Source organism: Sander lucioperca, chromosome 19, assembly GCF_008315115.2.
Source record: "Sander lucioperca isolate FBNREF2018 chromosome 19, SLUC_FBN_1.2, whole genome shotgun sequence".
NCBI lineage: Eukaryota > Metazoa > Chordata > Actinopteri > Perciformes > Percidae > Sander > Sander lucioperca.
In genome coordinates, this window is record NC_050191.1 from 28,731,209 (window position 1) to 28,748,855 (window position 17,647).

Genomic DNA, 17,647 nt, shown 5'->3' on the forward strand with positions numbered 1-17,647 from the left:
GGGAGGTGATGGCTTGGTAGCATCAAAATGGCGCCGTAGGAGCTACGCGGTCCGAGGAGAAGCTGACTCCCTTGGGTTTTTTTCTACGTTTTTGGAGCGAGAAGTGGGGCGTTGAGTCGACCGCTCCTCATTTGCATAAAGTTGAATCCAGCTCGACTCTGCGCCTCTGGAAAAAATCCTAAAAATGTTTAAATGACCTTTTGTTGATCTAAAATGAAGACATTCAGCAGCGGCATATTATTTCTCACAGAAAATGTTTTCAGAAACATTTGATTGAAGAAGAGGAACTCGGCTGTGGATACGAACCGAAAGCTAAACATCTTCCCGTCTCCTCCTGTTCCTCCTTCCACTTTGTTCTAACGTATTACTCATTTCTGAGGAAAGGAAGGTAGAGGTGATTAGGGGGAAATATTAGCACTTCAACTGTTAACAAACACGACTTAAACTACACCCAGACCTTCCTGCTTTCAGTTCTTTCAAAACACTTTGATCACACGTTTTGATATCAAATACTACCATGGGAGAACACACACACACACACACACACACACACACAGACACACAGACACACAGACAGACAGACAGACAGACACACACACGTATACACACACACACACAGACACGCACACACACACAGACACGCACATAGAGACACACACACACACACACAGACACACACACGTATACACACACACAGACACGCACATAGAGACACACACACACACACACACACACACACACACACACACACAGACAGACAGACAGACAGACAGACACAGACACACACACACACACACACACACACACACACACACACAGACAGAGTAGGGCTGTTGGAACGAAGGATTTGTGTAATTCTCAGGAAAAGACTCATAAAGTCCAGATATATTCCAGATGATAAGAGGAGGGAAAGATGAACTGAATCATGAATCATTCAGTGAAAGAAATCCTTGAATTCAACTTGTCCATTTACATCAACCTGCTTTCTGATTGGCCTGTCTCCTTAGAAACCAGGATTCAGCTCCACTCTCCGCCTCTAGAAGAAATCCTAAAAATGTTTAAAAGTGTGGATAATCTCCTAAGTGCCTTTCATAGAATATTAAGTAAAAATAAAATTCAAGTTCATCGTAATGTACATTTCTATCAATTTAACAATATATTCATGCTTTTTCCACACTTTGTTTTTCTGCATTATGGTACTCATGTAAAGTCTTATTGTCCTACTGGTATTTTAATTTAATTTCAATTAAATTTTATTTATAGTGTCAATTCATAACAAAGTTATCTCAGGACACTTTACAGATAGAGTAGGTCTAGACCACACTCTATAATTTACAAAGACCCAACAATTCCAGTGATTCCCCCAAGAGCAAGCACTGACTAAATGCATTTAGTCAATGAGGCTGTATGTGTAACTCAGCCAAGTGTAGTTTGTAGTAACGTACAGTAGAGCTTAAGATCTTTGCCGGGTTCGGTCTTAATTTCTATCATTTTACACGGGCCCGGGCTTGGGCCCGGGCTTGCGCTCTGGGCTGCGTGGTAAATGAGCGGTCAGCTGATGCGTTTCGATTAACGTGAAAATGGATGCTGAGGAGGCTGGAGCCTCTGGAGGACTTATTTTATTTCTTTGTTCCAGCTTCCAAGTGGCTTATAGCCTCCGTTACTCATGAATAAATGATCATAGGTGTGATTGGCAAAGGACAAAAAAGCAGGAAAATATACGGCGCACCCATGACGCTGCGACAGCCCCTCATTTCTTTTTAAAAATCAACCATTAAATGGCACTTTCTGGAGAGTTTTGTGCGAAGAAATGGAGAAATTGAGTCTTACATGATATGTAGTAGGGGTGTGCCAAAAAAATCGATTCACAGAAGAATCTAGATTCTCATTTGCAACGATTCAGAATCGATCTGAAATGTCCAAGAATCGATTTAATAAATAAATAAAATCAGCTGGCTGTTCGCCTCCATTTTTGTAACTAGCCTATCCGGGACGTCCGGACGTCACCACGCAGCCGGTTTTTGAACGTGAGCGGTAAATCACTAGAACAAAGAGGAAGCAAATATGGATGAGAGGGAGATCCAACCAGCCCCGTCTTCACTTAAAGCTAAAGTTTGGCGTAATTTCGGTTTTTACCGAATGCCTGGAAGCACTGCGCTGGACATGACACACACAGTGTGCAAGCTTTGCAAAACGAAGACCAAGTACTTCGGCAGCACAACAAATGCGCGGGCTCATATTAATAGGCATCACCCGGAGCTCAGCGACACAGAGCAGCCGCCAGCTGCAGACCAACGCACACTGCAGTGCTTAACGAAACTTCCTGCCAACTCCGAGAGGGCAAAAGAAATAACTCGGTCTATCGCCTGCTTCATCGCCAAAGACCTAAGGCCTTACAGTGTGGTGGAGAACGAGGGGTTCGTCTGCATGTTACAGAGAGCAGAGCCGAGGTCCACCATACCGTCCCGCAAGTTTTTCACTGAGACAGCTGTGCCACAGCTTTACAATGAGACTAAAAGAAAGGTCGCCGGTGCCCTAACCGAAACGACCAGAGTGGCACTAACATGTGAACATTTCAGAGACAGGTAGCTTAGGGGTACTATTTTTCATTTTGAAAGAAGCACTTTATTTTCATAACTTGTTATTCTTTAAGTTAAGAGTCTGACTGAGAAATATAGATGTTTTTTTGTCGTCACCGGTTATGTTCTACATGATATTTGTGGTAAACTGCAACTTTCCTGGGAAATGCATCTATTTTCAACCATTTTGTATTATGAAGAAGCACTTTATTTTTGTTCCAACTTATTTTATAGCTAGCTACTAATGAGTAGCAATTGAGAACCAGACAATGTTTTTGATAAAAGGCACTTCCCTGAGAATTGAACTTAATAAATGTGAAAAAGACACTTTAATGTCTCCGTTTGTCATTCTGTATAGCAAAGCAGATGAGAGTAGATCATGATCAGAAACCCGATTAGAAATCATTATGGATAAAATCGAATCGTTTTGAATCGAAAATCGATTTTGAATCGAATCGTAGCCTCAAGAATCGGAATCGAATTGAATCGTGAGATGGTAAAAGATGCCCACCCCTAATATGTAGGTATTAGGGCATTTAGCATTTACATTGCTGTTAATCAGTCATCACTTGATTACACATTGCATTACCTTGTTATAATATAAATAATAATAGTGCCACATGAAGAGACAGTGCAGCATATGACAGTAGCAACAGCTGAGAAGATTTGGGTCTGTGGTGACCAGGTCCACCTCACCACACTTCCTTCTCCTATTCTCTCTCCTTACTACCACACCCACACACCCACCCACACCAGCCCACATTACCACGCCCATGCAGCCCCACCCACGGACATTTACGGATTTTTAAACATTTAATGTAACTGGCAAACAATGCTTTCTACTTTTTAAAGAGCACATGTTTATAACAAATTTTATTTATGCCGTTTGTAGGCTGTTACTGTCATTCTCTACAGTATGGAGGTATGTAGTATGTATGTTGTCACTGTCTGTTCAATTGTCCGTGTTTCTCTCTGTTGACACTGTACATATTAAGTTATAACTCTAACTCTGCAATTTAAATGTTTTTTATGGCTGTCTGTGATTATACTTCAGGGTTTTTCCTTGCTCAGAATTTGTCTTTGTGGGAACACACAAAGCAGGGGGGGGGAGGGGGTCTGGGTGTCCTCCCCCAGGAAATTCTGAGGGTAAAAGACTTCAATTCCTGCATTCTGATACATTTTTAGGCACCAATTTATGGTAAAAATGTCAATATTTATTGCAAGGAAATCACAAAATTCTGGTGGCAGGTAACAATTCAAAATACAAAATATAATGGAATATTATTATATTCAGTAGTCCAGTAAGGAGGCTTTCACATCCGGGACATGGGCCGGATACAACAACACTTGACCCTAAAGTCCAGTTGTTTGTAGGATTGACTTAGGCTACTTAATCAGTGATGTTGAATATAGCCTACAGTGTAACGGACCACCACAGTTCATACATACATGTGAACCGCGGATTAATTGCAGAGTTTAACCTACATAGTGTAAAACTACTACGTGAATGGGGCACAGCAGAAAGACAGAGCAGAGCGACGCTGCTTGTTCAGGGTTTTCATGTGTACTCCTATAGGCCTACACTTCGCATCAGGCGTTAAAACCAGCTGTACCGAATTAGACTACTATTTAACGCGAGACGTTTTTAACCGCTAATGAAACTGTCTCTACTACTACTACTACTACTCTAATACTGATGCCGTCAGACGGCCGCGCGGACAGACAGCAGTCGGAGTTCTGGCAGAGCTCTGCGCCGGTCAGCAGCAGCTTCTCACTGTACAGCCGGTCCCCCAGAGCAGCATGATCACCGGGAGGGTCCAGCCTGAACCCTGCAAACAGAGATCCCGTTTGAAGGTGACATGATTGATTTTGACTGAACGTCCCAATTTAAGTAACCTCTGATTGGGTCGTAGCAAATTAAGTAGCTACACTAAGTTTAAGATTAGGTGTTGGTCATTCTCAACACCTTTCTACCCCCCCCCCCCCCCACACACACACTTATCAACTCTGGACTCTGTGCTGCTACCAGCCTGTGTAACGTACGTTACTCACCATCGATCGACTGTTAGCTTCAGCTGGCTAACGTTAGCTGTCAACCTCCCGACTAGCCAGTGATCTAGCGAGGATTAGCCCTTCAGACCACAGTGGACTTCAGTGGACTCTCCATCCAATCTCCCGACTGGACCTTCGTCTACCACAACTGCCGGACTCTTTCAAATACATGTACTCCCCGTCTCCGCCGATCACTTGGTAGCGTTGGTCAGCTGTCAGCTTACGCCAGCTAGCTTCTGTTAGCGTCCACCGACTGACGGCTCGCCCAGCACATCTTTTCGCTGTAGAGCTCTTTTAGCCATGTTTCCCGGCTCAACACTAAGTTAGTGTGGGCCACTACCTCTCTGCACTGCCGAAAATGGTGCTCCTAAAATATTCCTCACTGCAACTTCTCAACGTCATCTGCTACGTCGCTTCAGCTTGCATTGCCAACATAAAATAAAAATATTGTCCCGTTGTCGGCTTCAGCTAAGAAGATAGTTCGCCCCCACACGTCCAAAATTCTTATTCAAATAACCTTCCGCAACGATTGCAGGCTCTTTGGTGGAGCTCTGCTCTGAATGAAGTTACATCGTGACAAATTAATGGACCACTTGCGGAGTGATATGAAGACATGAGTCAGAGGCACAAAAAACGTTGACAGCAGTGACCGGTCATTATGTTTACCAACACCCCCGACCTGTGCCTTCCGACAACCCCCCCCCCAAAAAAAATATCCGGAATTATCCGGAAGAATCACACCCCTGAATGATGTTAAAATATGTAGAAATTACTCATTCTTGACCAAAGACAAAAGAGCTGTGTGTGCGGCGCAGTCTCTTTTGTCTTTCTGTCCCTTTTCCGCCGAGTGGCGTGCGTGTGCACGCTCGCGGTGTGAAGTGCGTGTCCGCGCTATTCTCCGACATGCACTCTAACTAGTCCCTCCAGAAAAACGTAATAATATAATAATAATTCAATGCATAATCAGCCAAAGTCTGCATATTTATTTCGGGGGCCGCATTTTTTCAAATACGCCGCACTTTCGCCGCATAAATTGCCGATTTCCGCTCAAAATATGCGGGGCTTGCATGATTTCATAATCCCCGCATTTTCGTTGCAAAAAAAGTCCCACATATATCTTAGCAGAAAGTTGAAAAATGTTGCGTTTACTTCACACAAGAGCAGCCATTTTCCGCTGTTGCCATGGGAACGTTATGAAGTGACGTAATTACGCGACGTGAACGTCATCGAAAAGCTGCAAACCCCGCGATGAAGCCACGATGAAACCGCAATTTTTGCAAGTTCCCGCAATTTCATCGCATAAAATTGCATAAATATCCCGCATATTCTATCACATTTTTTAAGAAAACGTGCCGCATAATCAAGGATTTTAGCCCAAAACAATCACAAAAAAACTCTGCATTTTTCTGGAAGGACTGTCTAATCACTGCTGATAGACGGCCTTTTGTTCAGTCGTCTGTAAACGGGTTCGGGCTTTTAAAAATCTGTCAATCAAAATGTACTGGTCGGGCTCGGTCCTTTTCAGGCCCGATTACAGCTCTGACGTACAGGTGCCAACAGATGGCAGTAGTAGGGTCGCACGGTATCGACAAAATGTGATATTGTGATATCGATTATGAATACTGCGATATTGATATTAATTTCAATATTTTTAAACACATGTAAAATTACAAAAGTTACGGGAAAACACACCAAAATAGATTCATAATAATTAAACAAGTTTTCTTACAACACAGGTTTATTTCAACTGACAGTCATATTGGACCGGTCCAACATGAATATATAAATAAATAAGGACCATGTCTACAGAACAGGACATGTTCTACTGGTTGGACAGTATAAATATATAAATAAGGACCATGTCAACAGAACAGGACATGTTCTACTGGTTGGACAGTATAAATATATAAATAAGGACCATGACTACACAACAAAACTAGCTTAGCTACCGTCTGTAACGTTAATCAGATACTGGTGTACTGCAAACCAGCAACTACTGTATGCTCTTATTGTAATCTACCAGCAATACTGTAGTACCTGTATTTGAAATAAATACCCATGACACAAACTGCTTTGTCGCCCTTCTGGCTGTTGGTGTACATGGTGATATTTTTGCAAATGTTTCTTAAAGAATGAATGATCTCCGTCCACTGGAACGCTATGACTTTTCATTTAAAACAAGTATATTTATCAAAAAGATGGAATAACAAATAAAGGCCTGCCTCTAACAAACGCCAGCTGCTTCAACTAAAAGCCTGGGACCTTCTGCTGTTTAGGTAATCAAAGGCCCCGTTTTCTTTCGAGGAATTAGGGTATTTCTCATTTCTTTGTTCTAACGTATTACTCATTTCTGAGGAAAGGAAGGTAGAGGTGATTAGGGGGAAATATTAGCACTTCAACTGTTAACAAACACGACTTACACTACACCCAGACCTTCCTGCTTTCAATTCTTTCATCACACGTTTTGATATCAAATACTACCATGAGAACACACACACACACACACACACACACACACACACACACACACACACCAGCCCACATTACCACGCCCATGCAGCCCCACCCACGGACATTTACGGATTTTTAAACATTTAATGTAACTGGCAAACAATGCTTTCTACTTTTTAAAGAGCACACGTTTATAACAAATTTTATTTATGCCGTTTGTATGCTGTTACTGTCATTCTCTACAGTATGTAGGTATGTAGTATGTATGTTGTCACTGTCTGTTCAATTGTCCGTGTTTCTCTCTGTTGACACTGTACATATTAAGTTATAACTCTAACTCTGCAATTTAAATGTTTTTTATGGCTGTCTGTGATTATACTTCAGGGTTTTTCCTTGCTCAGAATTTGTCTTTGTGGGAACACACAAAGCTGGGGGGGGAGGGGGTCTGGGTGTCCTCCCCCAGGAAATTCTGAGGGTAAAAGACTTCAATTCCTGCATTCTGATACATTTTTAGGCACCAATTTATGGTAAAAATGTCAATATTTATTGCAAGGAAATCACAAAATTCTGGTGGCAGGTAACAATTCAAAATACAAAATATAATGGAATATTATTATATTCAGTAGTCCAGTAAGGAGGCTTTCACATCCGGGACATGGGCCGGATACAACAACACTTGACCCTAAAGTCCAGTTGTTTGTAGGATTGACTTAGGCTACTTAATCATTGATGTTGAATATAGCCTAGAGTGTAACGGACCACCACAGTTCATACATACATGTGAACCGCGGATTAATTGCAGAGTTTAACCTACATAGTGTAAAACTACTACGTGAATGGGGCACAGCAGAAAGACAGAGCAGAACGACGCTGCTTGTTCAGGGTTTTCATGTGTACTCCTATAGGCCTACACTTTGCATCAGGCATTAAAACCAGCTGTACCGAATTAGACTACTATTTAACGCGAGACGTTTTTAACCGCTAATGAAACTGTCTCTACTACTACTACTACTACTTTAATACTGATGCCGTCAGACGGCCGCGCGGACAGACAGCAGTCGGAGTTCTGGCAGAGCTCTGCGCCGGTCAGCAGCAGCTTCTCACTGTACAGCCGGTCCCCCAGAGCAGCATGATCACCGGGAGGGTCCAGCCTGAACCCTGCAAACAGAGATCCCGTTTGAAGGTGACATGATTGATTTTGACTGAACGTCCCAATTTAAGTAACCTCTGATCGGGTCGTAGCAAATTAAGTAGCTACACTAAGTTTAAGATTAGGTGTTGGTCATTCTCAACACCTTTCTACCCCCCCCCCCCACACACACACTTATCAACTCTGGACTCTGTGCTGATACCAGCCTGTGTAACGTACGTTACTCACCATCGATCGACTGTTAGCTTCAGCTGGCTAACGTTAGCTGTCAACCTCCCGACTAGCTAGTGATCTAGCGAGGATTAGCCCTTCAGACCACAGTGGACTTCAGTGGACTCTCCATCCAATCTCCCGACTGGACCTTCGTCTACCACAACTGCCGGACTCTTTCAAATACATGTACTCCCCGTCTCCGCCGATCACTTGGTAGCGTTGGTCAGCTGTCAGCTTACGCCAGCTAGCTTCTGTTAGCGTCCACCGACTGACGGCTCGCCCAGCACATCTTTTCGCTGTAGAGCTCTTTTAGCCATGTTTCCCGGCTCAACACTAAGTTAGTGTGGGCCACTACCTCTCTGCACTGCCGAAAATGGTGCTCCTAAAATATTCCTCACTGCAACTTCTCAACGTCATCTGCTACGTCGCTTCAGCTTGCATTGCCAACATAAAATAAAAATATTGTCCCGTTGTCGGCTTCAGCTAAGAAGATAGTTCGCTCCCACACGTCCAAAATTCTTATTCAAATAACCTTCCGCAACGATTGCAGGCTCTTTGGTGGAGCTCTGCTCTGAATGAAGTTACATCGTGACAAATTAATGGACCACTTGCGGAGTGATATGAAGACATGAGTCAGAGGCACAAAAAACGTTGACAGCAGTGACCGGTCATTATGTTTACCAACACCCCCGACCCGTGCCTTCCGACAACCCCCCCCCCCAAAAAAAAAATCCGGAATTATCCGGAAGAATCACACCCCTGAATGATGTTAAAATATGTAGAAATTACTCATTCTTGACCAAAGACAAAAGAGCTGTGTGTGCGGCGCAGTCTCTTTTGTCTTTCTGTCCCTTTTCCGCCGAGTGGCGTGCGTGTGCACGCTCGCGGTGTGAAGTGCGTGTCCGCGCTATTCTCCGACATGCACTCTAACTAGTCCCTCCAGAAAAAACGTAATAATATAATAATAATCCAATGCATAATCAGCCAAAGTCTGCATATTTATTTCGGGGGCCGCATTTTTTCAAATACGCCGCACTTTCGCCGCATAAATTGCCGATTTCCGCTCAAAATATGCGGGGCTTGCATGATTTCATAATCCCCGCATTTTTCGTTGCAAAAAAATTCCCACATATATCTTAGCAGAAAGTTGAAAAATGTTGCGTTTACTTCACACAAGAGCAGCCATTTTCCGCTGTTGCCATGGGAACGTTATGAAGTGACGTAATTACGCGACGTGAACATCATCGAAAAGCTGCAAACCCCGCGATGAAGCCACGATGAAACCGCAATTTTTGCAAGTTCCCGCAATTTCATCGCATAAAATTGCATAAATATCCCGCATATTCTATCACATTTTTTAAGAAAACGTGCCGCATAATCAAGGATTTTAGCCCAAAACAATCACAAAAAAACTCTGCATTTTTCTGGAAGGACTGTCTAATCACTGCTGATAGACGGCCTTTTGTTCAGTCGTCTGTAAACGGGTTCGGGCTTTTAAAAATCTGTCAATCAAAATGTACTGGTCGGGCTCGGTCCTTTTCAGGCCCGATTACAGCTCTGACGTACAGGTGCCAACAGATGGCAGTAGTAGGGTCGCACGGTATCGACAAAATGTGATATTGTGATATCGATTATGAATACTGCGATATTGATATTAATTTCAATATTTTTAAACACATGTAAAATTACAAAAGTTACGGGAAAACACACCAAAATAGATTCATAATAATTAAACAAGTTTTCTTACAACACAGGTTTATTTCAACTGACAGTCATATTGGACCGGTCCAACATGAATATATAAATAAATAAGGACCATGTCTACAGAACAGGACATGTTCTACTGGTTGGACAGTATAAATATATAAATAAGGACCATGTCTACAGAACAGGACATGTTCTACTGGTTGGACAGTATAAATATATAAATAAGGACCATGACTACACAACAAAACTAGCTTAGCTACCGTCTGTAACGTTAATCAGATACTGGTGTACTGCAAACCAGCAACTACTGTATGCTCTTATTGTAATCTACCAGCAATACTGTAGTACCTGTATTTGAAATAAATACCCATGACACAAACTGCTTTGTCGCCCTTCTGGCTGTTGGTGTACATGGTGATATTTTTGCAAATGTTTCTTAAAGAATGAATGATCTCCGTCCACTGGAACGCTATGACTTTTCATTTAAAACAAGTATATTTATCAAAAAGATGGAATAACAAATAAAGGCCTGCCTCTAACAAACGCCAGCTGCTTCAACTAAAAGCCTGGGACCTTCTGCTGTTTAGGTAATCAAAGGCCCCGTTTTCTTTCGAGGAATGAGGGTATTTCTCATTTCTTTGTTCTAACGTATTACTCATTTCTGAGGAAAGGAAGGTAGAGGTGATTAGGGGGAAATATTAGCACTTCAACTGTTAACAAACACGACTTAAACTACACCCAGACCTTCCTGCTTTCAATTCTTTCATCACACGTTTTGATATCAAATACTACCATGAGAACACACACACACACACACACACACACACACACACACACACACACACACACACCAGCCCACATTACCACGCCCATGCAGCCCCACCCACGGACATTTACGGATTTTTAAACATTTAATGTAACTGGCAAACAATGCTTTCTACTTTTTAAAGAGCACATGTTTATAACAAATTTTATTTATGCCGTTTGTAGGCTGTTACTGTCATTCTCTACAGTATGGAGGTATGTAGTATGTATGTTGTCACTGTCTGTTCAATTGTCCGTGTTTCTCTCTGTTGACACTGTACATATTAAGTTATAACTCTAACTCTGCAATTTAAATGTTTTTTATGGCTGTCTGTGATTATACTTCAGGGTTTTTCCTTGCTCAGAATTTGTCTTTGTGGGAACACACAAAGCAGGGGGGGGAGGGGGTCTGGGTGTCCTCCCCCAGGAAATTCTGAGGGTAAAAGACTTCAATTCCTGCATTCTGATACATTTTTAGGCACCAATTTATGGTAAAAATGTCAATATTTATTGCAAGGAAATCACAAAATTCTGGTGGCAGGTAACAATTCAAAATACAAAATATAATGGAATATTATTATATTCAGTAGTCCAGTAAGGAGGCTTTCACATCCGGGACATGGGCCGGATACAACAACACTTGACCCTAAAGTCCAGTTGTTTGTAGGATTGACTTAGGCTACTTAATCAGTGATGTTGAATATAGCCTACAGTGTAACGGACCACCACAGTTCATACATACATGTGAACCGCGGATTAATTGCAGAGTTTAACCTACATAGTGTAAAACTACTACGTGAATGGGGCACAGCAGAAAGACAGAGCAGAGCGACGCTGCTTGTTCAGGGTTTTCATGTGTACTCCTATAGGCCTACACTTCGCATCAGGCGTTAAAACCAGCTGTACCGAATTAGACTACTATTTAACGCGAGACGTTTTTAACCGCTAATGAAACTGTCTCTACTACTACTACTACTACTCTAATACTGATGCCGTCAGACGGCCGCGCGGACAGACAGCAGTCGGAGTTCTGGCAGAGCTCTGCGCCGGTCAGCAGCAGCTTCTCACTGTACAGCCGGTCCCCCAGAGCAGCATGATCACCGGGAGGGTCCAGCCTGAACCCTGCAAACAGAGATCCCGTTTGAAGGTGACATGATTGATTTTGACTGAACGTCCCAATTTAAGTAACCTCTGATCGGGTCGTAGCAAATTAAGTAGCTACACTAAGTTTAAGATTAGGTGTTGGTCATTCTCAACACCTTTCTACCCCACCTTATCAACTCTGGACTCTGTGCTGCTGCCAGCCTGTGTAACGTACGTTACTCACCATCGATCGACTGTTAGCTTCAGCTGGCTAACGTTAGCTGTCAACCTCCCGACTAGCCAGTGATCTAGCGAGGATTAGCCCTTCAGACCGCAGTGGACTTCAGTGGACTCTCCATCCAATCTCCCGACTGGACCTTCGTCTACCACAACTGCCGGACTCTTTCAAATACATGTACTCCCCGTCTCCGCCGATCACTTGGTAGCGTTGGTCAGCTGTCAGCTTACGCCAGCTAGCTTCTGTTAGCGTCCACCGACTGACGGCTCGCCCAGCACATCTTTTCGCTGTAGAGCTCTTTTAGCCATGTTTCCCGGCTCAACACTAAGTTAGTGTGGGCCACTACCTCTCTGCACTGCCGAAAATGGTGCTCCTAAAATATTCCTCACTGCAACTTCTCAACGTCATCTGCTACGTCGCTTCAGCTTGCATTGCCAACATAAAATAAAAATATTGTCCCGTTGTCGGCTTCAGCTAAGAAGATAGTTCGCCCCCACACGTCCAAAATTCTTATTCAAATAACCTTCCGCAACGATTGCAGGCTCTTTGGTGGAGCTCTGCTCTGAATGAAGTTACATCGTGACAAATTAATGGACCACTTGCGGAGTGATATGAAGACATGAGTCAGAGGCACAAAAAACGTTGACAGCAGTGACCGGTCATTATGTTTACCAACACCCCCGACCTGTGCCTTCCGACAACCCCCCCCCCAAAAAAAAATCCGGAATTATCCGGAAGAATCACACCCCTGAATGATGTTAAAATATGTAGAAATTACTCATTCTTGACCAAAGACAAAAGAGCTGTGTGTGCGGCGCAGTCTCTTTTGTCTTTCTGTCCCTTTTCCGCCGAGTGGCGTGCGTGTGCACGCTCGCGGTGTGAAGTGCGTGTCCGCGCTATTCTCCGACATGCACTCTAACTAGTCCCTCCAGAAAAACGTAATAATATAATAATAATTCAATGCATAATCAGCCAAAGTCTGCATATTTATTTCGGGGGCCGCATTTTTTCAAATACGCCGCACTTTCGCCGCATAAATTGCCGATTTCCGCTCAAAATATGCGGGGCTTGCATGATTTCATAATCCCCGCATTTTCGTTGCAAAAAAAGTCCCACATATATCTTAGCAGAAAGTTGAAAAATGTTGCGTTTACTTCACACAAGAGCAGCCATTTTCCGCTGTTGCCATGGGAACGTTATGAAGTGACGTAATTACGCGACGTGAACGTCATCGAAAAGCTGCAAACCCCGCGATGAAGCCACGATGAAACCGCAATTTTTGCAAGTTCCCGCAATTTCATCGCATAAAATTGCATAAATATCCCGCATATTCTATCACATTTTTTAAGAAAACGTGCCGCATAATCAAGGATTTTAGCCCAAAACAATCACAAAAAAACTCTGCATTTTTCTGGAAGGACTGTCTAATCACTGCTGATAGACGGCCTTTTGTTCAGTCGGCTGTAAACGGGTTCGGGCTTTTAAAAATCTGTCAATCAAAATGTACTGGTCGGGCTCGGTCCTTTTCAGGCCCGATTACAGCTCTGACGTACAGGTGCCAACAGATGGCAGTAGTAGGGTCGCACGGTATCGACAAAATGTGATATTGTGATATCGATTATGAATACTGCGATATTGATATTAATTTCAATATTTTTAAACACATGTAAAATTACAAAAGTTACGGGAAAACACACCAAAATAGATTCATAATAATTAAACAAGTTTTCTTACAACACAGGTTTATTTCAACTGACAGTCATATTGGACCGGTCCAACATGAATATATAAATAAATAAGGACCATGTCTACAGAACAGGACATGTTCTACTGGTTGGACAGTATAAATATATAAATAAGGACCATGTCTACAGAACAGGACATGTTCTACTGGTTGGACAGTATAAATATATAAATAAGGACCATGACTACACAACAAAACTAGCTTAGCTACCGTCTGTAACGTTAATCAGATACTGGTGTACTGCAAACCAGCAACTACTGTATGCTCTTATTGTAATCTACCAGCAATACTGTAGTACCTGTATTTGAAATAAATACCCATGACACAAACTGCTTTGTCGCCCTTCTGGCTGTTGGTGTACATGGTGATATTTTTGCAAATGTTTCTTAAAGAATGAATGATCTCCGTCCACTGGAACGCTATGACTTTTCATTTAAAACAAGTATATTTATCAAAAAGATGGAATAACAAATAAAGGCCTGCCTCTAACAAACGCCAGCTGCTTCAACTAAAAGCCTGGGACCTTCTGCTGTTTAGGTAATCAAAGGCCCCGTTTTCTTTCGAGGAATTAGGGTATTTCTCATTTCTTTGTTCTAACGTATTACTCATTTCTGAGGAAAGGAAGGTAGAGGTGATTAGGGGGAAATATTAGCACTTCAACTGTTAACAAACACGACTTAAACTACACCCAGACCTTCCTGCTTTCAGTTCTTTCATCACACGTTTTGATATCAAATACTACCATGAGAACACACACACACACACACACACAGACACACAGACACACAGACACAGACACACACACACACACACACAGACACACACAGACACACACACACACACACACACACACACACACACACACACACACACACACATGCTTGATGGTGTTTTTTGCCCCCAACGGCTCCTTCCAGGCAGCGCTGCCTGGAAGGAGCCGCAGACACACACACACACACACACACACACACACACAGAGACAGACAGACACACACACAGACACACACACACACACACACACAGAGACAGACAGACACACACACACACACACAGAGACAGACAGACACACACACAGACACACACACACACACACAGACACACAAAGACACACACGCAGACACAAAGACACACACACAGACACACAGACACACACACACACACACACACACAGACACAAAGACACACACACACACACACACACACACTAGGGTGGTTTCCTGACCTAAATAAGCGGTTTGTACTGAATAAAGAGACCCGCTGCCCCCTCGATCTGTCTGGGAACGGCCGTACTCTCCCAGTATTATATATATATATATATATATATTTAATATTTGTGCAATTAAAATGACCCAAGAGATTACAGAGGTATGTTTCAGTCCTCTCCAGTGTCTGGGAAAGTTTGGGTGAAAAGAAATAAGGAGAGGAGAGGGAGGACGAGACGAGGGAGGGAGGAAAGGAAAGGAAAGGAGAGGAGAGGAGAGGAAAGGAAAGGAAAGGAAAGGAAAGGAAAGGAAAGGAAAGGAGAGGAGAGGAGAGGAAAGGAAAGGAAAGGAAAGGAAAGGAAAGGAAAGGAAAGGAAAGGAAAGGAAAGGAAAGGAAAGGAGAGGAAAGGAGAGGAGAGGAGAGGAGAGGAAAGGAAAGGAAAGGAAAGGAAAGGAAAGGAAAGGAAAGGAGACAAGACTAGGATTGGGCATCGAGAACCGATTCCTACTTGGAATCGTTTCAAAAATTATGATTCCAGATTTTCTTTGAGTTAGACCAGCTGATACTGATTTTAGCCAATTCCAATTTCATTTTTTCTAACCACTTTACAGCACACACATATTAATTTTCTATCTTTTCTTTAATAGAACATGTGTTGAACAGATAATGGATCACTATAAAATAGAACTATATAAATGACTCCTGGTGTGGGACATTCACACACATCTAAAGAGCAATGTTAGAACCATTTCCTTCTTTTCACATCAATATCAACTAAAGAAATGTGATTTAGGTTTTTGGTGTCGTCCCTCCACGCCCTACTTTCTCCTTGCAGGTGTTGCATATTGTAAACTTGTTATCTTCTGCACACACGCTGAAGAATTCCCAAACAGCTGACATGTTGCAGGTTAATTCACCAGGTTCCTACATGTGGAGAATAGCGCCGACACACGGAGGAGAAGTTGAGAGAAAAGAGAAAGAGAGCGTGCTGTGGCGTCCGTGCCGTGGCGTCCGTGTGTGCGTGCGTTCGTGAGAACTGTAACTGGTATAACTTATGTTGTCAGTTAATTGTAGCGTTGACCGGCATGAAATCACCATATGTCAGACTGACCTGCCGGTCGCCGGTCATGGCCGAGCACGTGAAAACCGGCAAATTCTGGTCACCGGCTGGTCTATCGGTGCATCTCTAATTTCAAATCCGATCATCACTTCCCAATTTAATAGCGCAAGTTTTGGTTTCCTAAGCGGCCAGGCGCTTGTTGTGTTGCAGCCTTGGAGCTCAGTTAGCAGCACTCTAGTCCGGATTTATTTTACGTTGAAAAAGCTCGGTAAAACTGCAAACCACCATTGGATCAAAATAGTCTCTTATTTGTGAAAATAGGCAATGCCAATGCCACTTTTTGCACTATTTATTTTATTCCATGTTATATTTATTTTACGTACATGTTGGCACTGGAAGAGGAGTTTCTAATTTCACTGTAGATGTGTATAGTGACAGTAATATATAAAAGCTGTGTGCGTTGCTATTAGGGCTGCCACCTCTTAGTCGATTAGTCGACTAATCGGTCGTTTTGGTCTTAGTCGACTAAGATTTCTTTAGTTGATGAGTCATTTTTTATGCTTATTCATGCTTAATTACTCATTTCCAAGAAACTTATGAGCACATTTCTGGTAAACACAAGATTTAAAGTGGTGCTTTTGCAGGATTAATTGTGGAGAAACTCAGTTTTACAGATGGTTCATTAACTACATTTATATTGTGCTTTTCTAGTCTTAACCACCTCTCAAAGAGCACAGCTCTGTCGATTACATCAACTAATCGATTAATCGACAAAATCATATAAGTGTTAGTCGACTAAGAATTTCTTTAGTCGAGGACAGCCCTAGTTGCTATGTGTATAATGACAGTAATATATAAAAGCTGTGTGCGTTGCTATGTGTATAGTGACAGTAAAATATAAAAGCTGTGTGCGTTGCTTACTTGTGGAAGCGGGCGGCCCGGTCTTCGGTGTCGGCGTAGAGGAACATCTTTAAGGCGTAGTTTTCGATGTGGGCGTTACCGACCACCTCCTGACTGATGGAGTCGTTGTCAGCCAGCTCCTTCTTCATCTGGAACACACACACACACACACACACACACACACACACACACACACACAATTACTCCAAAAACTATTAATCAGGTCGATGAACGCAGCTGTAAAGAAGGATTTCTCACAGAGGCTTTTATTTTGAAAGGTCAAACGTACAGAAAACTTAGAGAGAAATCTTTTATAATTGATGTCAAGAAAAGAAAGGGAATTAAAGGGATCCCATTCATTTCTTTTCCTCCCCTCTCCTTCCTTTCCCTTCCTCTCCTTTCCTTTTCCTTCCTGTCCTTTCTTTTCCTCCCCTCTCCTTCCTTTCCTTCCCCTCTATTTTCC

The 17,647-nt window shown here is 42.7% G+C and overlaps 1 protein-coding gene across 2 annotated transcripts in view; it reads right to left on the reverse strand.

Moving 5' to 3' along the window:
- Positions 1–17,347, reverse strand: part of vta1 (vesicle (multivesicular body) trafficking 1) — a 66,532-nt gene extending 49,185 nt beyond the window's left edge. For both annotated transcript variants that reach the window (XM_035995085.1, XM_035995084.1), the window contains exon 1: positions 17,206–17,347. In XM_035995085.1, coding sequence (XP_035850978.1) covers positions 17,206–17,333 — 128 coding nt within the window. In that variant the 5' untranslated portion in view covers positions 17,334–17,347. The remainder of the gene's footprint in view (positions 1–17,205) is intronic.
- Positions 17,348–17,647: the final 300 nt, after the last annotated feature.